The 27,549-nt window shown below is 36.5% G+C and overlaps 1 protein-coding gene across 8 annotated transcripts in view; it reads right to left on the bottom strand.

Annotated features, from left to right (window-relative positions):
- The window catches only part of CD55 (CD55 molecule (Cromer blood group)), a 34,218-nt gene extending 7,920 nt beyond the window's left edge, over positions 1-26,298 (bottom strand). For 2 of the 8 annotated variants that reach the window (XR_004272188.1, XM_032289090.1), the window contains exons 1-9: positions 25,868-26,293; positions 25,163-25,348; positions 23,170-23,361; positions 22,209-22,308; positions 21,104-21,189; positions 18,746-18,934; positions 12,946-13,095; positions 12,307-12,387; positions 10,338-10,358 (exon numbers count right to left, since the gene is read on the bottom strand). Coding sequence is in view for 6 of the 8 variants with exons in the window: in XM_032289090.1 (XP_032144981.1) it covers positions 10,338-10,358; positions 12,307-12,387; positions 12,946-13,095; positions 18,746-18,934; positions 21,104-21,189; positions 22,209-22,308; positions 23,170-23,361; positions 25,163-25,348; positions 25,868-25,961 (1,099 nt within the window). In the remaining 2 variants the exon portion in view is untranslated. Of the gene's footprint in view, positions 1-8,980; positions 9,357-10,337; positions 10,359-12,306; positions 12,388-12,945; positions 13,096-18,745; positions 18,935-21,103; positions 21,190-22,208; positions 22,309-23,169; positions 23,362-25,162; positions 25,349-25,867 lie in introns of those variants that run through there. The other 6 variants (XM_032289094.1, XM_032289091.1, XM_032289089.1 and 3 more) reach the window with 6 other exon arrangements.
- Between the last annotated feature and the right edge of the window lie 1,251 nt (positions 26,299-27,549).

Genomic DNA, 27,549 nt, shown 5'->3' with positions numbered 1-27,549 from the left:
CTTAATACAGTACCAGCAAGAAATCCTTGAAGGGGAAAAGATATGGTAACACAGTTAATAGAAATATGACTAATTACAGATTATATTATGGCTTCACAATGACATACATACTGGTTATGAAGTGAGTTAAAAAAATAGGAGACATTAATTGCATTTTATATATGGCTTCCTTATGTCACAAGTTTTTAACAAATGTGTGTTTTATTTGTCCTGTTTTCTTTGAAAGAAAAAAGAAGAAAGATATTTAGAGTATCACAATGCTCAAATAAAATTTTCTGGACAGGTTTGAGGGGATTCTAAAGTGTGTCAACCCAACCATGCTTGATTTTAAATGTTTTCATCATTGAGCATTCAAATATGGTGACAGAATTTATGTTATTTTAGAGCTAGAAAGTATCTTAGAGTTCACTTTTATTTTTTAGATGAGTAAACTGAGTCTCAGAAAGAAGGAAGTTACATGTTAACATATGGGGTTAATGGGAAGGACATTTACTTAGTTTATCGCAGACATAACAGATATGTAGGCATTTCTCCATCACAGGAAATATGCCTGTACTATTATCATCTGAGATTAAAGGGAAAAATATCTTTGCTTTGCTTACAGAATATGCTTTTCAGTGTTCAGTCTATTGCAGATTAAATTTCATTTTAAAAAGTTGTATTCGCTTTTAAGATTCAATGCACAGTTTCGAGCTGAACAGCAAATAATTGGTCAAATAAGTTGGTCAACATCAAATCACTTTTACAGCTTACACAATCTTTCTTCTCAAATGCACCCATTTGCCCATTTCTCTAACTATCCTCGTTCTCCCTTTCCTCACCAACACTGCCCCCTACCCCCAGTACCACCAACTCTGCCCAATGTCCCTGGACTCAACTCTGTAGGTCTGTACTACAAAGGAAATGACAGATGACACTAGAAAAGCAACTGAAGCTAACGTGACTAATGAGTGTGTTTGACTTCAAATCAGCAAAATAGAGACTGTACAATTGCACTGCCATATGGAAATGTTATTTTAAAAAAGCAGCTCATTCTACCACAGGTAAGTTTTTACAGTATTTTACTTTATAAGTTTATTTAACTGGTCCTTTAACATTGTATCATTAGCTTAAAAAGCCTATCCATAAAATAAACCACAGCTCCTAAAAAATTTTGGGTTTCTCTTCCCGTTACCAGTTCCCACGAATTCCATCATTTTCAGTATCTTATTTTTTATTTGAATGATAAATCAAGATAGAAAATTCAGAGTGATCTAAAACATCCAGATGAAAGAAGTAAAAGGCTTTTCCTAGAACAATGATCAACACATATACATAGTTCTAGAAGAAAGTGTAGAGGCTGATGGTTTAAAAGAAAACCAGGGCAAAACACAGAAATATGAAAAATAAAATTCTACATATCTTTTCAGTAAATTAATAAGGGCATATTATCTCCCAAATTAGAAACAAACAAAACTTTCAGGTTCAAATGCAACTGTTTATAAATTTCAAAATCACTTGATATCTACAGAAAACCAAAGGTGAATCAGTGTTAAGATTTCTGCAACTTGGGATAAATGAAAATAGGAAATAATGAATGAAATAATTATGATTCCAATGTTCCCAAGATTAAACTGAAGAGCTCTTAGGTAGGAAAATTACATGTTAGAAAAAGCTTTTCTCCCCAACAAAAGGAGTATTTTAGTAAGGCTCCCCATCACGTAGAACTGTATTTCCATAGTGTTTAAAACATTGCAAAGCAGTTTGCCACCTATTATCTTATTTGATCACCTCTCATTATTAGCACAGTGCATGGCAACCAGTAGAAAATGTTTAATAAATTTAGTTAATAAATTTAAATATTTATTAAATTGCACTGAATATCTTGTTTCCAGAGAAGAAAACTGAGACCAGGAAAGGATAAGTCAAACAGTTTATTGCCAGAGAAAAACTTACTTCTAGTCCCAGATTTAGGCCACTACTTTAACCATTTGTAATATTTTCAATAAAAATACCTGATACTCTTCAAGCAAAATTTACATTAGGCAGATACTACATTAATATAGAGAGTATCATCTCCAATTCCAAAGAACCCAAGTTAGAATTCTACCTACCTACCTACCTACCTACCTACAACAACTGGAGTTACCTAGATGATGCACATCCTTTTAAAAGAAATGTGGGATGACCCAGCTACTTAAAGATCTAACTTGTTTATCTAACAAAGTGGAAATGCAATCCATGTGCTATGAAAAAACAAAGTTGTGGATAGGTTTTATTCTTGCTTATATCATACTTAATATAACAGAATAAAAGGCCTGTGGGCAAGTGAAGTCACCCTGGGGAGAGATTTTTGTAGATGATTTAAAAAACAGTATGCTTGAGAAACCCTTAAATTTTCCATTTGGTAAATGCAGATTCAACTCCGCTTCCTCAGAGAGACATCCACAGGACCCTTTAAGTATCTTGCCATCATCACTGGATTTTCTGTACCTCTGTATTTCTTCAAGTTTTTTTAATATGGGAAATTCACATACTTCCTTTTCCAGACTAAACATATCACAGAAAGATGATATAATTATATTATCTGACTTAAAACTGAATAACAGGCAGAAAACTGAAGTCACTTTATAATGGGACTTAATTTTGTCATGTATGGGGCATGTAATAAGACATAATAAAACCCCCGTAACCACATCTTATTAATTTCAGAGAGCTACTTAAGATTCAAGACTCTTGGCCAGGTGCGGTGGCTCATGCCTGTAATCCCAGCACTTTGGGAGGCCCAGGTGGGTGGGTCACAAGGTCAGGAGTTTAAGGCCAGTCTGACCAACATGGTGAAACCCCTGTCTCTACTAAAAATGCAAAAATTAGCAGGGCGTGGTGGTGGGCGCCTGTAATCCCAATTACTCAGGAGGCTGAGCCAGAAGAATTGCTTGAACCCGGGAGGCGGAGGTTGCAGTGAGCCTAGATGGCACCATTGCACTCCAGCCTGGGCAACAGAGTGAAATTCCATCACAAAAAAGAAAAGAAAAAAAAAAAAGAATCAAGATTCTTGAAAGTACACTTAGATTTGAGCTAGTCTGTAATATATGCTTTATTCCAGTAGATGTATAAAGGATAAATAAGTACACAATTGTTAGAGAATACTGAAAAAATATTTTCTAAATTTCATTGAGTATTTCCTGACTTTTTATTTATTATTCTTTAAACTGATGTATTAGTCCCCATGATGGATTTATGAATGCTGCAATATAGGACTTCAGCAACAGAGGGGAATAAAGCAATACTTGTAGGATATCAGGGCAGCTTAATTGTCCAATTTGGGTTATACAATCTCTTGGTCTGTTACTAAGATGAGCATCTGTCTATCTTTTAAAGTACCTGGGGAGGATCACTTGGGCCTGGGGATGCAGAGGTTGCAACAAGATGAAGTCGCACCACTACACACCGGCCTGGCAACAGAGTGAAACCCTGTCTCAAAAACAAACAAAAAACCTGGTAATAGGAAACTAACCATCTTCTTCTATTTACTGCCTACTAGCTCTGTGAAGGGCAAGTTACAAATCTTGCAAAACCTCAGTTCTTTCAGCTGAAAATGGGGTATAAATGCTACATTGTAAGATTGTTGTGAGAAGAATATGAAATAATACATTAAAAAAATATCAGTACAGTACTTGCCACAGAAAAAACATGTAAGTATTACCTGAATAAAAGACTGTTCTTATTCTCTGGTGTGACCAGAGAAAGTGATAAAATTATCAGATATCCATCTTAGGAAAATAATAGTGATTGCATGCAATGACTTCTTTAAGCTAATATTTATTCAACTTTTAGGACTGCTAGGAGTTTTCATATCCACTAATCACATTAAGCTTCAAAGACTTCACATAGGAATCACAATCTCCATCTCTTAAATGAGAAAATTGAGCTTCAGAGAGATTAAGTTAATCACTTGGGTTGAATAATTACTAAGTGAATAAAACAGGATTCAAAACAACATCTGACTGGTTTGACTCCAGAGGATAGTTCTTTCTTCTATATGATTTGTCTTTAAAAAATAAAGATGAAAACCAACAGAAAGCATGCATTCTCAATGGGGGTGACACCTGATGAAAGTGAAAAACAATTTTCCTTTTTTGGAAGTGTAGAGTACAGATATATATGTGATACACAAACAGATTGACAGTACATGTGTGGTGAACAATGATCAAGAAAAAATATCTAAAAAGGTCTTTGGTGAGGAGAGAGCAAGAATTAACCACTCCCCACCCAAAAATAGGGAAACACTTATACAGAGCCAATGGAAGAATAGATTTAAAGTTCACAACACAAGCTTCATTTACTATGGAAATCCCATCAGTAACAGGCTAGATCAAGCAGAAGAATGAATCTCAGAACTTGAAGACAGGTCTTTTGAAATAACACAGTCAGATAAGAATTAGGAAAAAAGAATAAAAAAGAATGTGCAAAGCTTACATGACATATGGGACAACCTAAAGTGACCAACTATTCAAATTTTAGGAGTCTCAGAAGGTGACGAAAAAGTGAATGGATTAGAAAATCTATTACTAAAACAACAGAGGAAAGTTTCTCAAGTCTAACGAGATTTAGACATCCAGACACAAGAGGCTCAGAGATCACCAAGTAGATACAATTTTAAAAGCTCTTCTCTGGCCAGGCATGGTGACTCACACCTGTACTCCCAGTACTTTGGGAGGCCGAGGTGGGCAGAGGTCAGGAGTTCGAGACCAGCCTGGCCAACAAGGTGAAACCCTGTCTCTATTAAAAATAGAAAAATTAGCCAGGTGTGGTAACACATGCCTATAATCCCAGCTACTACTTGGCAGGCTGAGGTGGGAGAATCGTTTGAACTCGGGAGGCACAGGTTGCAGTGAGCCAAGATTGTGCCACTGCACTCCAGGTTGGGTGACAGAATGAGACTCTGTCTCAAAACCAAGAAAAAAAGAAAAAAAAGGTGTTCTCCATGGCAAGTTATAGTTTTGACTGTCAAAAGTCAAAACAGAGGGTTCTAAAAACAGGAAAAAAAAAAAAAAAAAAAGAGCAAGGGAAAAGCATCTAGTCACTTATAAAGGAACCCCCATCAGATTAACAATGGAGTTCTCAGCAGAAACCTTACAGATTAGGAGAGAATGGAATGATATACTCAAAGTGCTGAAAGAAAAAGACTACCAGTCAAAGATACTAAACTTAGGAAGTTATCCTTCATAAATAATATCTTTCCCAGACAAAAGAAAGCTGATGGAATTCATCACCATGAGATGGGTTACAAGAAATGCCTAAGGGAGTGCTATACCCAGAAGAGAAAGAATAATATCTACAATTGTAAAAACAAAGCAGAAATTAAAAACAAACAAACAAACAAACAAAAAAACACTGGTAGATCAAACACACAAAGAAGAAAAGATTAAAATGTTATGGCAGAAAAGCTCCACATCACAATAATAAGAGAACAAAGAGAACAAAACAAACAGAAATCAATTAATAAAATGACAGGAACAATCCCTCACCTATTAACAATAACCCTAAATGTAAACAGATTAAACTTTCTTCTTAAAAGGTGTATACTGGCTGAATGGATGAAAAAAACCACAATCCAACTATATGTTTCTTTCAAGAAACTCACCTCATCTGTGAAAACACATTGTGACTGAAAGTAAAGAGATAACAAAGACACTCCATGCTAACACAAACCAAACAAACAGGATTAGCTACATTTATATCAGATAAAACAGAGTTTAGGTCAAAAACAGTAAAAAGAGACAAACAAGGTCATTACATAATTGATAGAGATCAATTCAGCAAGAGGATATAACAATTCCAAACACGTAGGCACCCAATCCTGGAGCACCTAACCATATAAAGCAAATTTTGCCAGATGTAAAAGGATAGACTCCAATACAATAATTGTTCAGAACTTCAACATCCCACTGTCAGCATTAGCTCATTTGAACAAAAAGTTAATAAAGAAACATCGGATTTAAACTGGCTCATTTGAACAAAAAGTTAATAAAGAAACACTGGATTTAAACTGCATATTAGACCAAATGGACCTACACAAACAGAAGAGTTCACCCCATAGCTACAGAATTTTCTCAATAGCACATGAAACAATCTCCAGAATAGAATACACGTTAGGATACCAAACAAGTCGCAATAAATTTGAAAAAGTTAAAAAACTGCATAAAGTATCTTCTTAAACCATATTGAAATTAAACTAGAAATTAATAACAACAGAAACTTTGGAAACCGTACAAATAAATGGAAATTAAACAACATGCTTCTGAATGACCAGTAGGTCAAGGGAGAAATTAAGGATGAAATGAAAAAATTCTTGAAAAAATAGAAATGGAAACAGTGTAGCAAAGCTTATTAGACACAACAAAATCAGTGCTAACAGGGAAACTTACGGCAATAAAGATTACATCAAAAAAGTAAAAAGATTTCAAATAAACAATCATTTGCATCTTAAGGAAATAGAGAAAGAACAACAAATCAATATTAGGAGAAAGAAAGAAATAAGAAAAATCAGAGCAGAACTAAACAGAGACTAAAAAACAATAAAATGAAAACTTGCTTTTTTGAAAAGATAAACAAAATTGATAAACCAATTGCTAGACTAACCAAGAAAAAAAGAGAGAAGACCCAAACAAAATCAGAAATGATAAAAGATACAACTGATACCACAAAATACAAAATATCAGATACTATTATGAACAACTATACATTGACAAACTGGAAAACCTAGAGGAAATGAATACATTCTTGGAGACATGGCTCTATCAAGATCGAGCCAGGAAGAAATAGAAAATCTGAACAGACCAATAACAAGCAGTAAGACTGAATCATAATAAAAAGTCTCCAACAAAGAAAAGCCCAAGATTGGATGGATTCAAAACTAAATGCTACCAAACATATCAAGGAGAATTAATGCCAATCCTCCTGAAACTATTCAAAAAAATTTGAAGAGGAGAAAACTTTCCCTAACTCGTTCTACAAGGCCAGCATTACCCTGATACCAAAACCAGACAAGAACGTAACAAGAAGAAAACCACAGGCCAATATCCTTGATAAATATAGACACAAAAATTCTCAACAAAATATTAGCAAACCAAATCCAACACCACATCAAAAAATTAGTACACAATGACCAAGTGGGATTTCGACCAGGGATGCAAGGACATCACATGCAAGACACATGCAAATCAATAAAACTCTCAACAAACTAGGCAAAGAAGGAACATGTTAACACAGTAAAGGTCAGACATGACAAGCCTATAGCTAATATTCTATAGAATGGGGAAAAGCTGAAAACCTTTCTTCTAAGAACTGGATCTAAGAGAAGGATATCTATTTTCACCACTTCTGTTCAACGCAGTGCTGGAAGTCCTAGTTTTCATTTCATTGAAGAACCAAGTTTTCATCTGGCTCAGAGAGAACCAAGTTTTCAATTTCATTAACTTGCAACCAGGCAAAAGAAAGAAAAAAAGGCATCCAAACTGGAAAAGAGGAAGTCAAATTGTCCCTCTTTGCTAAAGATATGATTTTATATGTTAAAAAAAAAATCGCTAAAGACTTCACCAAAAACTCTTAGATCTGATAAATGCAGTACAGTTGCAGGATACAAAATCAACATACAAAAATAAACATTTCTATACAGTAATGAAAGAACTGAGAAAGAAATCAAGAAGGCAATCCCATTTACAATGACTAAATAAATAAATAAATAAAATACCTAGGAACAGATTTAACTGAGGAGGTTAAAGATCTTTACAAGGAAAACTACAAAACACAGATAAAAGGCATCGAAGAGGATACAAAGGGAAAGGCATCCCATGCTCACAGACTGTAAGAATTATTATTGTTAAAATGACTATACTGCCCAAAGCAATCTAAAAATTCAATATGATCCCTATCAAGATATATAATTTTTCACAGAAATAGAAAAAAAAAATCCTAAAATTATTATGGAACCAAAAAAGACCCCAAATAGCTAATACAACCTGAGCAGAAACAACAAAGCTGGCAGCATCATACTACCTGACTCCAAAATATAAGGTTATAGTAACCAAAACAGCATAGTATTGTTATAAAAACAGGCTCATAGAATAATGGAACAGAATAGAGAGCCCAGAAATAAATCCACACATCTACAGCTAACTGACTTTATTTTACAAAGCTGCCAAGAATATACATTGGAAAAAAGATATCTTCTTCAATAAATGGTGCTGGGAAAACTGAATATCCACATGCAGGAGAATGAAGCTGGACCTCTGCCTCTCACCACATACAAAAATCAAATCAAGATGAATTAAAAACTTAAATGTAAGATCTACAACTACAAAATTACTAGAAAAAAACATCTGGAAAACTCTTTGGGACATTAGTCTAGGCAAAGGTTTAATGGCTAAGAACTCAAAAGCACAGACAATAAAAATAAAAACAGATAAGTAGGACTATATTAAACTAAAAAGTTTGTATACAGCAAAGAAAACAATGAAGTGAAGAGATAACCTGTTGAATGGAAGAAAATATCTACAAACTATATATCTGTAAAGGTACTAATTTCAAGAATATACAAGGAACTCAACTTACCAGCAAAAAACAAATAATCACACTAAAAAGTGGGCAAAAGACATGAACAGACATTTCTCAAAAGACAGCATATAAATGGGAAACAGGTAGAGGAAAAACTGCTCATCACTAATTATCATGGAAATGCACAAAAAGACCACAATGAGATATCAGTTCTTACCCCCAGTTAGAATGGCCATTTTTAGACAAAAAATAATAAATACTGGTAAGGATGTGAAGAAAAGGGAACTCTTATATACTATTGGTGAGAATGTAAATTTGTACAGCCACTATGGAAAACAATATGGAGATTCCTGAAAAAATAAAAAATAGAATTATCTTATGATCCAGCAATCCTACTACTGGGTATTTATTGAAAGGAAAATAAACCAATACATCAAAAAGATATGTACATTCACATATTTATTGAAGCACTATTCACAATAACAAAGGCATGGAATCATCTTAAGTGTCCATCAATGTACAAATGGATAAACAAAACGTGAGGCCAAGTGCAGTGGCTCACGCTTAAAATCTCAATGTTTTGAGAGTCCAGAAGAATCATGTACGGCCATGAGTTCGAATCCAGCGTGGGCAACATAGCAAAACCCTGTTTCTACAAAAAATTAATTTCAAAAACTTAGCTGGACGTTCTGGCACACGCCTGTAGTACCAGATACTTGGGTAGGTGGAGTTGAAGAACTGCTTGCGCCCAGGAGTTCGAGACTGCAGTGAGCTATGATCACGCCACTGCACACCAGCCTGGGTGACAGGCCAAGACCCTCTCTCTAAAAAAAAAAAAAAAAAAAAAAAAAGAAAGAAAAGAAAAACAAAAAAGAAAAAAAATCTAGCACATATATAGACTAGAATACATACAACCATAAAAAGAATAAAATCTTGTCATTTGCAGCAACATGAATGGAACTAGAGGCCATTATATTCAACGAAATAAGCCAAGCAAGAAAGATGAATATCGCATGCTCTTCCTCACGTGTGAGACCTAAAAAAGTTCTCATGGAGGTAGAGAGTAGAATGTTAGATACCAGAGGCTGGAAAAGTGTGTGAGTAGGAGGGAGGATAAAGAGACTTTGGCCAATGAGTATAAGCATACAGTTAGATAGAAGATTTACGTTCCAATATTCAATAGCAGAGTAGGGTGAGTATAGTTCGCAATAGTATACATTTTTCATAGTCACTAGAAGAAAGGACCTAAAATGTTACCAACACACAGAAATAAAACTCAAGATGATGAATACCGCAAATAATGACTTGAGAATCACACAGTCCATGCATGTAACAAAATATCAAATGTACCCCATAAACACATAAAACATTATGTATCAATTTAAAAATTTTACGATAATCAGGGAAGTTTGGATACTGAGTAAATATTTGCTGATATTAAGGAATTACTGGATTTTTTAGGTATGCTATGTGGTTATGTTTTTATAAAGGTTACTTAGTAAAATGTTTATGAAGAAAATGATACTATGTCTGGTATTATCTTCCAAATGATCCAGGGAGTGTGGGGTAAGTGGGTATCCATGAGTTGAAAATTACTGAAACGGAGTGAGTATAAGAGGATTCACTGTACTATTTTCCCTACTTGAGTGATGTTTAAAGTTTTCCATACTAAAAAGTTTAAAAATAAATTGCAGGATAAATTTTTTAAAAACAAGAAGACAATATTATATTCCAGGAATATGGATTGTATATCTCACAGTGAAAATAATTTATTTTAACTGCCTGAGAACCAAACTTACCAGATAGAAGCATGATAGTACCTACAGATGAAGGAAAAAAAAGGATTAAAAATAAAAAATTTGTTAAAGTCATTGATTTGCTAGCAATTTCATATACTATCAATAAACTATGCTTGAAAACTTAAAAGCAACTCAAATTTCCATAATTCTAAATTTATGAAAACAGTTACATATTATTAACTTAACCGAGTATAATATAAACATTATTATATCTGTTCAACAGAATCAACACTGTAAATATAAACGATGATAAAGAGTTACTGAACACCAAAACAAACACCATTTAAATTTGGTTTTAAGACTTGAGGGCAAGAAACAGGTTTGAAAACTTAAACAGTAAATAATTGCTGACCCAATCCTACTATCAAGAAACCATAAGAAGCCTAAGTCCCTTTCAACAGACCATATCAAAACTCAAAACTGTCATATCACCTTATTATTTATATATTTGAGTGACTATGGGTGAAGCATTGCAAAAATAAATTTACTTTCATACAAGCATATTTATAACAATAAATAAGCTGCTCTCCTAAGTGAGGTGAACACATTTACTCAGAGTACTGTTTAGAACAGGCAATATACTCAGCCAAAAAAATGCAGGATGAAACTGTATATAAACTGTATGAATTAATCTCTAAGCCTCTAATTCCTCATCTAAAAAATGAAACTAAAGATACTTTGCAAGGTTGTGGTATGGATGAGTGGCATCAAATAGAAGGTAAATGGAACATGTCATTATCTATTCAGTAAGTGGTCGCTACAATTTTTTTTTCAATAAGAGTCAAATATGGCATATTATATTGTGCCCTGAAAGAGTATATTAATTGTATCTAAGAGTAAATTTTGATTCCAAGCATTGATATTTTTATCAATTTGTTAAATTATCTTACATTTTTTTACAGAAGGAAATATGTCAATAAACTTAGTTCTATAACAAATTTATAAGTGATGCCGATTTCTCTTTGTCTTACCCTAGTAAAAACTGGATGTATTCAACCTAGGAATTTTAGACCAAGAGATGTCATAAAATTTTAAAGTAAAAATCCCCATAAAGAATTAAAATTAGTGAACTGAATCTAAATCAATCAATATAAGCCATGAAACCAGTGCTGAGTGCTAAAAGTTAGATAATGAAACATATACAGTGTCTGTAAATTATTTTTAAAATATGAAACAATATTATGTACTACTTACGGATACATACATGGAGTATAAAAATGAAAACAGACAGGAAGTAAGCACATTGGCTTCAGGGCAGTAATTGCCTCAGAGGGAGAAAAATGGGCTGGGGAAATGTATTAGGGAACTTTAACAATAACATCCATGATGTAATTCTTAAAAATATCCAGGTGTTGGCAAAATAGGCTTCAAGGTAACAGTTATGAAATGTATAAAATCATTTTGAAAATATAGTCATAAGGGGTAAAACTATAGATACAACACAATTATTTGGTGCCACTGGGAAGCTATCATTTACAGAGCCTTGTAATAATACAAACTATTTGAAAGAATCTCTGTATTTTCAATTACGTAGATGACACTATTGAGATGCTTTACCAAATCTGCAACTGTAGGGAATCTGGAAAGATTCCTTAGCATGCTTTGAGGGATGGGACTCTATTAATGAACTAGACCCAGGACTCAACCTTAAAGACAGCACATATTTGGTTCTTTGAAGAAGTCTTGAAGTATTCGACGACTCCCTAAAGCTATTACAGAAAACAGTATTTCTTTGCCAATCTTAATCTAACATTTTTTAATGGGGCCACAGTCTTTTTCTCTATTATTGTAAATGTTTCTTTTTTTAAAAATTTGCCCTAGTACAATCCAAGTCCACCCCCAAAGAAAGTAAAAAGTATTAGTATGAAAAACCCTGTCTATAATAAATTAGAGACCATTTAATCCTGCAATCTTGGTCAAGTTCATATTTCCACCATAGCACATTAGATCCTGAACAGTGTCAACTGACCTGAACTGGTTCCACTTCCTTTACTTGGGGTTGTTTCATGAGAAGGCTTGGTTGTCCTAGAAACAGATGTACTCTGTGTTGCTGTAATATGAGCAGAAGAGAATCTTTGTGTACTCTTGAGACCATTAGGCACTGGGGAATATACATTAGAAGACTTTTGTGTTGCTGGAAGACTCTGCGTAAATGGAGCTTTTGCTGTGGTCAATCTTTGGTCTGTTAGTGTGGTCTGCATAGCAGAGGCATTTGTCATTTTGGGATTCTGAGCTGCAGGAGGGGTCCTTGTAGATAAGGTTTTTGATATGAGAGATGTCTGAGCTGCTGCTGGGGCTTTGGTGGCTGAATCATTTGCTCTGCTGGGTTTTTGAGCAATTGGTGGGACGCCTGTAGCTGAAACATGTACTGTGGTGTGTCTTTGAGGTGTCGATGAGATTCCTGTACCTGGAACATTTACTGTGGTACGTTTTTGAGATACTGATGAAAATCCTGTAGCTGGAACATTTATTGTGGTGGGTTTCTGAAGTGCTGGTGTGGCTACTGTGGCTGAGACATTTACTGTGGTGAGTTTCTGAGTTGGTGGGGTTCTTATAGTGGAAACATTTACTGTGGTGTGTTTTTGAAGAACTGATGGAGTTTCTGTACCTTGAGTATTTGCTGTGGTAGTTTTCTGAAAAGTTGAAGTTTTCTGAGAAGCTGAAGTTTTCTGAGAAGTTGATGAAGCTTTTGTAGTTGGAACATTTACTGTGGTAGATTTCTGAACTGTTGGTGGGGCCATGGAAGTTACAGATTTTCCTGTGAAGGAAAAGGTTAAGAAATAAGTTAGCTGAATACTGCTGGCCACGTTAAGATTGTTAGCCATTACTTGCTCTGTGGCTATCCTCTCTCTCTTCCCACAAACACCTAGGTATGACTTTCAGGAAACCAAGTCTTATTGTATATTTCTCAAGGAGTTGAAACGCTAAATTGCTTTGCTTTGATATAAATTATACCTACGAGTGACTAAAGCAGACTTGGTAACAAATTATGCTGAGCTGCTTAAGCTGCTTCTTGTGAAATAAATCAAACTTAGAGTCACTCCTGATCTTACTCTGTGGCACGTCTCTACTTTCTCTCCCAAGTTATCTTTTGTGGCTAATACTAAAGCACAACAGGATGTAGTCACTAGGCCAACAGAGACAATCACAGCGAGGCTACCTTTTCCATCGCTTTTAGGAAACCTTAATGATCATGATAACTTGCTCTGCTTCACTTCTTTATTAAAGTAATGCTTGAGTCTGAATAAAAATAACTTCTTTTACTTCTCTTGTGATGGTTAGCAACTTTCCATACATTAGTTCCTCTTTAGATTTCAGACTTGTTCAACAAGTCTGATGAAACTTTCCTAAAAACATATTCTGAAAAGCACAAATCTAACAGCAGGGCAACTTTTTAGGTCTTCAGAGTCAATCTGCCATTGGGTTGCTTATACAAAGTCCCTGTTGAGGCAGTATTGAGTAGTGCCGATGCCTGATTTCACCACATACTAGTGACTAACCCCTCTAAGCTATAGTTTCCTCAACTGCAAAATGAGGATAGAAGCTGAACAGACTGCATAATTATAAGAATTAAGGTAAATAACTGGGTAAGCTATTTCATAGTGTCTATCCCTAAAACAAGAGATTACAACATCCAGGATGACTGTTGACAGCCCCATCACAAACGGGATGCCCTAGGAACTCAGAGGGTGTTGGTTGTTTTTTCTGCCTCCTTACCTATCTCACAGGCTGCTGTAAGGGATAAATCCTAGCAGGTAAAATGCCTAGCAGGTAACATAGCAGGTAACACAGGTAAAATGCCTAGCAGGTAACACAGCATTTAGCAGGCACTCAAACAATGATAATTATTATTAGGATAAGTTTTTGTATGAACCTTTCATTCTAAGGCCCTCCTATACAAAAATTATTCTTTGTTCTATCAAGTTAGTTCTCAGTTTTGACCCAGAGGATTTATATACTACCTTAGAGTTTAAATTTCTTAGAAATTAATTTATTAGTTATCTTTTCGTTACTGATATCTAGTTTAATTGCACTGTGACTAGGAGGTATGCTCTGAGTAACTTCAATCTTTTGCAATGTATTGTAGCTTAGAGCCCCACATATGGTCAATTTTGCTAAATATCCCATGTGTACTTGAAAAAAAATACTGGCCACTGGTCCTAATGAGGTTCAATGCTCTTATATGCATCTATGTTTAATTGTTGCTCAGATCTTCTTTAGTCTCACTGATTTTTGGCTGCTCGTCCTATTAGCTATTGAGACAGGTGTGGAATTCTCCAACTGTGAGTGTGTATTTATCTGTTCTTCTGTCCATTTTTGCTACATATAGACTGCAGCTATTTTATCTAGTATATATAGATTCTGGATTGTGATATATTACTGTTGAGTTGGCCTCCTTGTCATTATGAGCTGTTTCATCTTAAAATATACATTGATCTTAATGTAACTATGTCAGCTTATTTTGAAGGGTTAAAGTTTGCATGGCATATTTTTCCATCCTTTACTTTCAACTATTCTGTGTTCTTGTTATTAAATTGTATCTCTTGTAAATAGTAAATAACTAGGTTCCTTTTAAAATCTAGTCTGACAATCTTGGTCAAATTACCCTTAATGTAATTACTGACATACATGGGTTTATATCAACCACCTTATTAGTTTTCTATGTCACCCATCTATTTTGTGTTCCTTTCTGCTTCTCTCTTTCTCGTTCTCTTTTGAAATATCCATTATCATTCTTTTAGTAGGTTATGTATTTATGCATTCTTCTGTCATTCGTTTGTAGCAATCCTAGAGATCACAATATTTATTAGACTATAAGTCAATCATGCAAACTATCACTTTTACCACTTTGTCAGTACTGCTAGAACAGTGTAACTTTTAAATGAATTTCCCTCTTTCTGCCTTTTGCATTATTGTTATTATGCATTTGTATTCTGTGTATAATTCAGACCCCATAGGACATTACATTCACTGTTTGTAAACTCAGTATTCATTTACCCTTGTCAGTGTTCATTTCCTCTTGTATTTTCATGTTTTATCTGGAATTACTTTCATTCTACTTGAAGAATTTCCTTTAGTTTTTCATTCTGTGCATGTTTGGTCTGCTAATGCAAAGTTTTCTTGGTTTTTGTCTGAATACATCCTTCTTTTGCATTCAGTTTTGAATGACATATTAATTGGGTGTAGAATTCTGGGTGAGCAGTAATTTTCTTACAGTATTTTAAAGATTTTTTTCTTATTGTCTTGGCTTGCATCATTTTTTGCTGAGAAGTCAGTGATCAGTTTTACTGTTGCTTCTTTGAAGATTTTTGTTTGTTTGTTTTTGCTATGAGGTGCCTTAAAGTGGTTTTCTTTTTATTCAGCTTAGTCAGAGACCTTCTTGAACATGTTGGCTAATGTATTTTATCAATTTTGGAAAATTCTGAGTAAGTATCATTTAAAATATTTCTTCTGCTCCTATTTCTCTACTCTTCATCTCTTCCTTTTTGTCTCTTTCTCTCTCCTTTTTCTAACATGTGTTAGAACAGTTTAACATGTCTCAAATTTTTATCTATATTTCACACTCCTTTTTCTCTTTGTGAATCAGTTTAGGTAGGTATTTTTAACTGATCTGTCTTCCAGTTCCTAACACTGTTTCCTGCTCTGTCTGAATCACTGCTAAACCTACCTATTGTGTTCTTAATTTCAGATCTTTTCCAGTTGTAGAATATCAGATTCCAATTCTCTATTGAAGTTCTCTTTTCTTTTATCATCTTAAACATGTTAATTAGTTATTTTAAAGTCCTCATTTGCAAACTCATCTGGATATTCTTTATTTGGTTTTGTTTTCTCTTGATTTGGCCATATTTTCTTTCTTCCTTCCATATCTAACAGTCCTTTTATTGTATGTCAAACATTATATAATAAAACATCCAGATGATGATATGATATGCCTTCCTGATAAGCAGACTGCATTGAGGTAATCATATCTTTAACCTAGTAGGAATTGAACTGGGTTCCAGTTTCAGTAAGACTCTATCTACCTCTGCTCTTGCCTCCATTTCTTGAGAGTGGCCCTTCTGGGCTTCTGACTGAAAGCCTCGTGGATCTTTATTATTTCACCCTTGGAAGATGGCAGGAGATTCAGGTCTATCCTTCAGAGTTTCCCCAGTCCAGCCATCTAATGTCCTTCCCCTTTACAGTTTCAAAATAAGCACCGATGTGCTAACAGGGAGACCTGTAGTATGCTATATAAAAGTCTGTTCCTCTGATAGGTATATGCTATCCAAATACCATCAAGTTCTGAGAGATATCATTTTATACTTTAGAAGCTTTGGGTCAAGCTTCCCAGCCTCATATGCAGCCCCCCAAATTAGCAAATGGCCTTTAGGAAAAATCGGTTTTGCATTTGAGGACTTCAATTTGCAGTGCATTACCCTATCCTTCCACAACCATTAAAGCTTTGCTGGTTTCTCTTTCCTGTAAGTAGTCTTTTGTCTGGGTCAGAGTGGATCCTTAGTCCAGGTTCAGAATCAGCAAATGTCCCTAGAGAAAACTGGCTTACTTCAGAATGGGTTGCCTTCACCCCTCTGCCCCCAGGAATTTTAGTTCATTCAGAACTTGTTGCTTCCACAGCTGTATCTTACACCTTTAAAAATATAATTTTTTGGTAATCTATTCAGATATTATAGTTGTTTTAATGGAAGCATTAGCCTGCCATGACCTACTTGGGTACTTCCATACGGTTTTTAAGCTCTAAGTAACGATCATTTAAAAAAATAGAAAAAATCAATATGAACTGGATCAAATGGCCAAATTTTAAAAGCGCACACACCAAACTTCATCATAATTAAATGAATTCAAATAATAAAAGTTTTACTGCCTACACTGTCAAATCTCCATAACAATTATTATCATTAAAGGTGCAAACAGCATAATGATGTAATATTAGTGGGAGACTAATAGGTACAGTCTTTTAAAAAGCAATGTTACTAACAGCTATGAAAAATGTAATTCACATATCTTTGTTACAATTATACTGCAAGGAATTTATTGTACAAATGTACTTGCATACATGTGGAGTGAGAGATGTACAAGAATATTATGGCATCATTTGCAATAATAGCTCATAAAAGAAAACCAGAACAAAAAACCTAAATTGCCATCAATAGAGGAGTGGTTAGATGAATGAATGCCCACACTATTTACGTGACAAATAAAAAATATTTGTATTTTTATTTATAGTCTAAAATAAAGCACAAGAATTTATAAAAAATAGTTACCTCTCAGAGCAGGACTAGTGATAGAGACTTTCACTTCTCATTTTGTACTCATCTCCATGGCTTTAATATTGTCATTATGTCTATATATGACACTTATAATAAAAAAACTATTTTAATAAGGAATTTCTAAAATTCATACTAATAAAATTTCAATTATAATTATAAAAGTAAATACTCAAATGCTTCAGTCATGCTGGCATTCACCACTACTTAAACAAATGCCTCCGACTGATACTAGGCAATAAATAGTTAGTACAGTGTCACTAATCTTCTAAATATTTCTTTTAAAATATATTTAAAGAGCAGTTCTAAGGATTCTGAGAGTACCATCTGGGTATAAAAAGACATTGAAAGACTAGAAGGATGAAAGAGAATGGATAGTAATAGAAATTTTGGAGGCAGAATATAATTGAATGTTAATTCAGTGAAGTTAACAGATGGCAAGAGTTTCTCAGTTGTTGCAACAAGTATGATCACTATCTAGAACCCTCAGTTCAATCTAAGATTCTCCCTTCAATTTAATAAACCACTTCATATGCTCTTTGTATAAACAAAGCACCTATATTAACTTACTGAAAGCAAATGGTATAAAACAGCAAATTTAAGCAAATTCACCAAAATTACGAGGCCCATTTTATATATACACATCATATATACATGTGTGTGTGTCAGTGTGTGTATACCAGCCAAAGACCTTTCTGAGAAGCTTTAGAAAAACTGTGTCCCCAAGAACAGAAAACCAAACACTGCATGTTCTCACTCATAGGTGGGTGTTGAACAATGAGAACACATGGACTCAGGGAGAGGAGCATCACATACAGGGGGCAGTTGGGAGGGGGTTAGGGGAGGGACAGCAGGGGGTGGGGAGGGATAACATGGGGAGAAATGCCTGATATAGATGAAGGGGGCATAGAGGCAGCAAACCACCTGGTTATGTATGCACCTATGCAACAACCCTGCATGACTTGCACATGTACTCCAGAACCTAAAGTAAAATTAAAAAAAAAAAAAAAATTGTGTCCCACAGAAAAACACAAGTATGCAGATGTAAACATTTTACAGTTTTTTCTTAGGGAGTTCATAGAATGTCTGCAACCCACATATATACCTAAAGGTAGCAATAAAGCAATTATCCAAACTGATTACCTTTGCATACAGGTGGTGGGCCACTCCATTCTCCTTCTTCACCATTCACAGTACAATAAATAGAGTTGTGTCCAATCATGGTGAATCCTCTATTACATAAATATGTTACAGACTGTCTGTGTACATAATGGTCACGTTCCCCTTCAATTATTCCATTGTCAATTCTTGGTGGTGCTGGACAATAAATTTCTTAAAAAACAATTCAAACATCTTTTAAATAAATAAAACTAGTATTTTTACAAATAAGGTGAAAACAAGTTAAAGATTATATTTTTAAAAAGTCAAAATATAATTTTTCTAAATTCAGCATTATCAACAAGAGATGCTTATAAATACCTATTAAGTAACTGGTAGTATATTGGAACTTTGAATGCAAATGGCGTAGAAGACAAATGCTAACCCTGAGACCAATTCAGAGAAATACTAAGATTCAGAACATGTATGTAAAAGAAAAATTATAAGATTTGAACATACCAAAATGATGCTAGGAAAAGTAAATGCTGCAGGGGCTTAGTGATAAAAGCAGTGTAGTCAGAGAAGACTTTGGCAGGGAAATAGAACTTGAGTTTAAACCTAATAGGTAGCATTATTTTAAGAAAGAACAGAGAAGAGAGCATTGCTCTTCACTCTAAGAGGGAAATGATAGCAAATGCAAGGAGCTGAAAATTCAAGCAGCATGCTTAAGAACTTAGTACAGATCATTTTGGATAGAGCAAGTATCTTAAATGTGAGGATTACATTTTGATTTCTAAAGAAAAAAATTTTAGCACATATTGACTCACAGAGGCTTTAATTCAAAATAATCTTACTGAGCAGCTAAACTTATAAAATAAATACAAGCAGAGTTTTTTTTTTTTTTTAGTTATACTGTAAAAAGGGACCACTCTGTGGCAGCTGCCCTGAGAAAAAAATTCAAGAGTTCCACATGCTCTAGAGGCATGAAGTTTTTTTTTTTTTTTTTTTTTTTTAAAGAATGAAGGCAATTAAATATGTGTATATGTCAAATTATGTTACATCAAACATACTTAAGAACACAGAGAATAGCCAGCACATTTATAAATCAATCACTTTAGGTGTTGGATCAAAACAAGCAGCAAGAACAAGCTGTTCTGATTTACAGTAACTTAGGGTGTGCAGGGACACATGTACCATCGGTTCAGTTCAAACATTTTCTGAGCACCTAACACAAGCAAGGCATTTTTCTGTAATTGGAAGTGCAAAGCTGAACAAGATATATAGCTCCTATGTCTTAAAAGCTAGTAGGAAAAGAGATTCAGAGATAATTTCAATTACAAAATGCAAGGGTTATCATAGAAGTAGCCAGCCTGGAAATCTTCCTGATGGGCTAGAGAACTAATTATTAGTAAGGAAAATATAGCTAAGTAGAGACAGGCAGCCAGCTATGGTGGTTCACACCTGTAATCCCAGCACTTTGGGAGGCCAAGGTGGGTAGACTGCTTGAGCCCAGGAGTTTAAGACCAGCCTGGGCAACATGAGGAAGCTCTGTCTATGGAAAAAAAAAATAACACACACACACAAACAAATTAGCTGGGCATGGTGGTGTGCACCTGTAGTCCCAGCTACAAGGGAGGCTGAGGTGGGAGGATCACTTGGGCTGAGGAGGTTGAGGCTGCAACCACTGCACTTCAGCCTGGGCAACAGAGTGAGACCTTGTCTCAATTTTAAAAAAAAGAAAGAAAAGGAAAAAAGGGTATATGGAAACCACAAGCAGTTTGCATGTATAAAGCATAAAACATGAGGGCAAGACATGAGTGTCAAGCAGTAGGTAGACCATGGCTGCCTTGTACACTATACTAAGGAGTTTGGGCTTTGTAAGTGATGGAAGATATGAATAAGCTCTAAGGAGGAAATAGACAAGTCACATCTGTGTTTCAGATTGCTCTGGATAAAATATGCATGAAACATTAATAGAGTAAAAGAATGGAGGCAGGAATCTTATTTCCACTGCCACTTGTTTTAGGATATGTGATCAAGTCTCATAGACCCTCTGATTGACAGTACTTTCTTACAGAAAATTGTAGGGTGGAAATCTTTTACCTATCATACTTGACTTTAGAAGTAATGGTTAGACAACAAATGACCAAGTCCAATAGAAACCCTAAGTTTGTTTTTAATCCTCATTCTATAGTTCAGGAACTGGGACTCATAAAACTTGATGGTTTATCCTCGCAGCTAATAAATTGAGAAGCATCACTAGAAAAGGTCTTAAAATGAGCAAAGCACTCATATATTGAAAGGTGGGTTGGCTACAAATACACACTGTGCTAATTCTTAATGGGCAAAAATTAATTTATCATTGAGCACTCACCTGAGTGCTTAGATTTTTTAAAATCTTACCTCTGCACTCTGGCAATGGGTCACTCCACTGAACAGAGTTGCCTGAGACAAGACAAAGACTAGTAGTCTCGCCATATAATTTGTACCTGAAGCAACAGGGGAAGAGAAATAGTTTGTTACATTCACACATATTTGACTTTCCTCAAATTCTCCAGGTTATTATCTTAAAATATTGACTATAGCAGTAGGTGAAGATAAAACAGTAGGTGATAAAAGTCCACACAGTAGTTTAAAGGAAAAAAAAATTAAGTTTAAAAAGGTGACATCCAAAGAGTAAAAATGGGTAAGACATGCACATTTTTTATGTGCATGGAGAATGTGTTAGAATACACGAAGTGTTTTAAAACATTTTTAAATGACATAGATGATTGAACATTTTATACTTCTGAGTTCTAAACATAGGCTTCATAGAATATACTTATATTTAAAGAGTTCAAAGTACTTCCCAGATTTTATGTTTGTGACCTAACCAACACCTGTGTTTCATATAGGAGACAAGTGATACTGATCTTTTTATTTTATAAAGAATAGGGACACACAGTAAAATAGAATAATTTACAGATGTGACACAAAAAAATAAATATAAAGTTTTCAACAGTGTCTGAGACACTGATGGTACTCAATGAGTGAGTTCCTTTTTCCTATATAGAGAACTTATCAAAGAACTTAGTTTAGAATATTTTCACACTAGGAATGTCTTTAACTCATGCTGTTTTGTAACAGCTTGTTTGCATATAGATAAACTCATAAGCAAATTCATTATTTAGGTCAATTAAAGACTGGTTTAGTATTTAACATTTGAAGAATTATTTCTGCAAGTAACGTCATCTCAAATTTTTTATTAATCACATTTAAATTTTTTTATTGAATCACATATGGACTGAAATCAGAAATTAGAGAATTTGGTGGTATAAGAAATCTTCCTTTCTTGCCCCATTTTACTAAACTTAACTGTGAGGAGCTCATGATGAAGGGTCTTTGAGGAGAGGGATTGTTTTAATTGCTACTAGCTATGAATACCAGTCATGAAACTAACAATCTCATCTTAAATCCTAATTTGTTTTCTCATTTCCTAAATACAGGGTTTTAATATGCCCAAACTTACCCTGGGTTACAAGAGAAGGTGATGGAAGCACCAAATAATATGCCATCTGGTATGTCAATGTGACCATTTAGTAGTTCTCCAGGATTACGGCACGATTGCTCTAGAATAGAATACAAACAGATTTTTTAAATTAAATTATCAGGCATACAAACAAAGAAGGTAACTATGTGAGGTGGTGGATATATTAATTCACTTGACTGTGTTAATCATTTCACAATGTGGACATATATCAAAACATCATGTTGTACAACTAAAATTTGTCAATAATACTTCAATAAAACTGGGGAAAAATTTGAAAAAATTATCAAATATCATCATCTGAACCATTGATATTTCTCACCCTTAAACTTCTTTTTTAAATTATTATTATTTTTCAGATGGAGCTTCACTCTGTTGCTCAGGCTGGGGTGTGGTGACATAATTTTAGCTCACTGCAACCTCTGCCTCCTGGGTTCAAGGGATTCCCCTACCTCAGCCTCCCAAGAAGCTGGGATGACAGGTGTGCACCACCACACCCAGCTAATTTTTGTATCTTTAGTAGTCAGGGTTTCATCACGTTGGCCAGGCTGGTCTCAATCCCTGGATCTCAAGTGGTCCACTTTCCTTGCCTTCCCAAAGTGCTGGGATTACAGGCATGAGCCACCATGCCCGACCATTAGTCTTCTTTAATTTGAATTTCACTTTATAATAAGTTTTGAAAAAGCAACATATTTAGAATATATATGTGTTTTATTTTAGGTAACCTCCAACTAATTAAATATGAAATTTTCTAGTGAATAGGTATTCCTACCACATAAATAGTTTGTCTAATTCAAAATAAATTAACACTCATGGTCCTATCAAGAAATATCCTAAATAATAAATAGTATATACATACAGAGTTCTAGCATGAACGAAGGAAGGAATACTATTTCCCCCAAACACCAGATGGTTGGAAACGCTTTTTAAAAATTTTACTTACTTTTACAAAATTCAGGTGCTGTGGACCATGTTAAATTCTGAAGGCAAGTTACGTTTCTTGGTAGAAAAGGGACTCTTCTGTAACCTGGACGGCAGTCATATTCTATAACAGTACCGACTGGAAAATAATTCTGACTGACATAAGGCGGTCTGAGGGCTGCAAAACTTAGTCTGGGTGGTGCACTGCAGCTACCTGAAAGTATTAACAAAAGCAATAACAAAAAAAGTAGTATTTTGTTTTATAATCTATGTTTAATTAATTGGACCCTAAATCACCCTTCTTTACTGCTTTGTACATATTTGGTATTTAACTATATTAATATCACCATGGCACTTGCAATCTATCAGATGTATTCACATGTATACTTGATTTCCTAGTTACCAGAGGTTTAGAAAGTAGAGCTGGCACACAGATATCACTATCCCCACTTTAAAAAAGTAATAATAATATTTAAGTTCTCTGGCATTTTATAAATGTTGATTTCTTTATCCTGCCCTAAAGAACTACACAGCACCATATAGTACAGGGATAGGGCATTTCCAGACCCCTGGACTAATGTCCTGCACAACAACAGCAATAGCAGCTAATATTGATGGAACACTTCTAAATGTTTTACACTTAAACTCATTTAATTCCCATAAGCCCTGGGGTCGAGGATCAGATGAGTCAACTGCATACGTAGAGTATTTACATCTGTAAACAGCTGGGCAAATGTGAATCTAGAGAGGCATGGTCAAGTGGAAGGGTCATTGGATTTGCAGTCAGAAGGCCCGAGTTTACACGTCGGTTTTGGTATAAAAGCTGCTGCTCTTGAGGAAGTTATTTAACTACTAGGACCTGTCTCCTCCACTATAAAATGAGGATAAGAGCCCCAACTTACCTCATGAGGTTGTTTAAGGATTGGATAAAGTAATAATATGGGGAAGAGTTATCAATTCTAAACCATGATACATGTGCAAAGACTATGTACTTGATCCTACTGCCTCTATCGTGGATAATAATAAAAAGTTAAAGCCTATTTTATGCGTCGCTTCTGAGTATTTGTGGCAATTTCTATATTTACTGTAGCTTCCATTGATCTAAGTTGTTCAAAGTCGGGTTATTGACTATCTTTACCCATATATCTCAAAGCTAATACAGGGCTATGTAAATAACAGATTTTTTTCCTCCAAAATAATGCCAATATATATTTTATGAAACCAAAGGGCACATGAGGTGTGGATGACTGAATGTATATTCACCTAAAACAAGAAATCTTGATCTACTAGATATCTTAATATCAAACACAGTTACTGTGTTAGCCCCAAAACTTCGCTGGGCCTTTTATTTTTAACAATCAATCAATCAGTCTACATATCTGTATCCCAATTTATATATACATACGTCCCTATATATATATATCCCAGTTTATGTATATACACGTATGTTTTCAAAGTAGCAAGAAGAGAAGATTTGGAATATTCTCCACACAAACGCTCAGTGTTTGAGGTGCTGGCTATCCCAGTTACCGTGATTGATCATGACACATTGTATGCATGTGTCAAAATATCACACTTACCCTATAAATATGTACAAGTAGATTTTGAAATAAATATTGAGAGCTTTTAAAAATGCCACCACTGGGCTCTATTTGGCAAGTCCTACTTTACAAAATGATATTTAAGAAAACAGATCACTTATGCTGTGTCTCAAGGCAATTGCCAAATATATTTTATATATTTACTCCCTAAACAATACCTATTGTTTACTACTGTTTCTCTACTAGTTCGTTCAACAGGTACAGTGTTAGGAAGAAAAACTCTTAATGAAGCAGCAGGACCTACTCAGGGAGGAGAATGCCTTCAATTAGCTGGAGTGTGACGTGCCAACAAGGTAAACCTGGGGTTTAAAAACGCTAGAAAACGATCAATTGCTGGTCACTCCAAAGATATATAAAAGTAAATATGAGATACATTCCATTCTCATAACTTTTCTAAAAGGATGAAGAACTTACGATTGCAGAACTCTTCAATATCTGTCCATTGATCGTTCCGACCGCAGATCACAGAGTCCTTCGAGCCAGGAATTTTTACATAGGTTTCATTACATTCGTACCTCACTGCGGTGCCCTCGGGAAAGCTCGTAAGGCCTCCCAAAACTGGCTGGGCATTAGGTACCTCTGGGGGAAGGCCACAGTCACCTACGGAGGCAAAAGCAGAACTGAAGGGAATGACTATCAAGTGTCCTCACAGATGCTGTTTTTAAGACAAGGCCCCTTGAAATGCCACGCCTGAAGGTGACCGCAAGTTTACAGCACCGTGTGCTGCCCGCGGCTGGACTCCGTGTCGAGAGTGGGGAGCGGTCAGCGGTCTGGCCTCCCACCCTTTCAGACCAGCTTTTTCGGGGGGTTAAGGATACACTGTCGTTGAGCCCTCCCTTTCGATTTTCCCAGCTTAGGCGGCTCCGGAAACCCAGCCGGGGACTCTTTAACCCTCCACGCCGACCCCTAAAGCCAAGTCAGCTGGGGGCCGACACAGCACGAGCTCCAATCGCTGGTGAGCGGTGAGAGCCTTAAAGGTACAGGACGGCGGACCCACGACCGCGGGCCACGCTCCCCGCCTGCCAGGTCCCCGGCCCCTGTGTGTGTCTCGGAGACCGACCTGGACCTCCCACCCAGCCCAGGGGCTTCCCCGGCCGCCGGCTCCGGGTCCCCACTCACCCCGCACGGCCGGCAGGCACAGCAGCAGCAGCAGCCCCGGCAGCCCTCCGAGGAGGCGCAGCGCCGCGGGCGCGCTCGGCTGCGCGACAGTCATGGCGCGCGGGGTCAGGACAGGAGACTCCACCACTTCGCAGCAACACCCAGCGGCGCGAGCCAGTTGCAGTGAGCGGCGGCAGCGCCTCGCGGCTCCGCAATACCAGTTAAATGAGCGCTGTGGGCGGGGCCCGGGCCGGGGCTCCGTATCACCAAGGGTGGGACAACGAAGACGGGTGGAGCAGGGCTTTGTTGAGATCAGCGGCCCCGGCGTCCCCTGCCCCTGGGAGCCCTAGACTAGGGGACGACAGCACTGGGAGGGAGAAGGAGCTCTCCGGCAATCCCCGCTGAGACTCACTCTCTCCACTGCTGGGTGGGGCCTGCGATGACCGGCCTTCTGGAAACGTAAATATCTTCTTGCTGCGTAAACACAGACTGGGTGGGAACGGGGGGGGGGAGGGGGGAGGGGGGCCCGAGTATCGCAGGATAAAGATCGCTGGCCTAGCCGCCCCAACCAGAGTTGGTCTAACCGGAGCATCCGCGCGCTTGAGTGCTGCCAAGTCGAGCTGCAGGTGCAGTGGCGTTCCGGGACTGAAACCCGGTCCCTTCCCGGCACCGTGGGCCTTCTCCTGGAAGGTCTGTCCAAGGCCAGCGCGAGGGTGGGGAAATAACTAGGGAGGCAGCGCGTTACCTCCTAGGACATTCTCTAATGTGAAAACAGAGAAACAGGCTGAGTAACACAGCAGGGAGTGAGCATTGTTCACACCTTATTCGGGTGGGAGTTAACTTTCTTCATCTGGGTTCTCCTTATTTACCAAAGACATCACTTTGGGATTACTCCAGCCTGACTGTAGAGAGAAATTCACCTGTATGTCTGTGTGTCTCTGTGTGTGTGTGTTGGGGGGCGGTGGGGTCGGGAAGGGGTGAGATATCAACAGACAGACCCCGAAAAGCTGAATGGTGGTGGGGTGGATTTTTAAGAGGAAGGCTTGTTACAAACCCTTAAGAATAATAGCCTAAGGTTTGCAAGACTGGCCACACGTAAGAATTACGTGGGGAGTCTTTTTTTTTTTTTTTTTTTTTTTTTTTTTTTAAATCCAGAGGCCCAAGCTGCACCTTAGACAAATTAAATCAGCATCTCTGAGGATGGGACTGGGTATCAGGATTAAAGTGCTGTACTGTGCAGCCAGGTTTGAGAACCAGAGACCTGTATGGTACTGGTCAGAGAAAAGATCTAGCCAGCCCACGAACACCCCTGTTGTGGGAAGTAGAAAAGTTTCTTCTTAAAATTTCCTTTCTTGTTAAAGAATAAGTGTGCTTTAAGTCCTATCCTGTGTTAAACATGCCACACTTACAGGTACGTAGTACATTCTATGTCCTTGTACTTTAACCAAGATATGTGTGCTCACAGGCATATCCCAGCTCTCCATTGCTTTTACCTGTTTAGAAAAGTTTTAAGTTATTAGCCACTCGGGTTTTAGTTTAGATTGTGTGGTCTGGCTCCAGCCAACGGAGATCAGACACAGCAGTAAGGACAACCCCAAAAGCGTAAGAAAGAAATGTGCCTGTTTTCCTTTATTCATTGTACTCTTGTGGCATGTTGCCTAGCTAGCTAGGGTACTCTTCCTGCAGTCCACGAAGTAAAAATG

Source organism: Sapajus apella, unplaced genomic scaffold (genome assembly GCF_009761245.1).
Source record: "Sapajus apella isolate SASKATOON/1434 unplaced genomic scaffold, GSC_monkey_1.0 scaffold22, whole genome shotgun sequence".
Taxonomy (NCBI): domain Eukaryota; kingdom Metazoa; phylum Chordata; class Mammalia; order Primates; family Cebidae; genus Sapajus; species Sapajus apella.
Note: the sequence above shows the minus strand (reverse complement) of the source record. Positions and strands in the feature narration are given on the sequence as shown.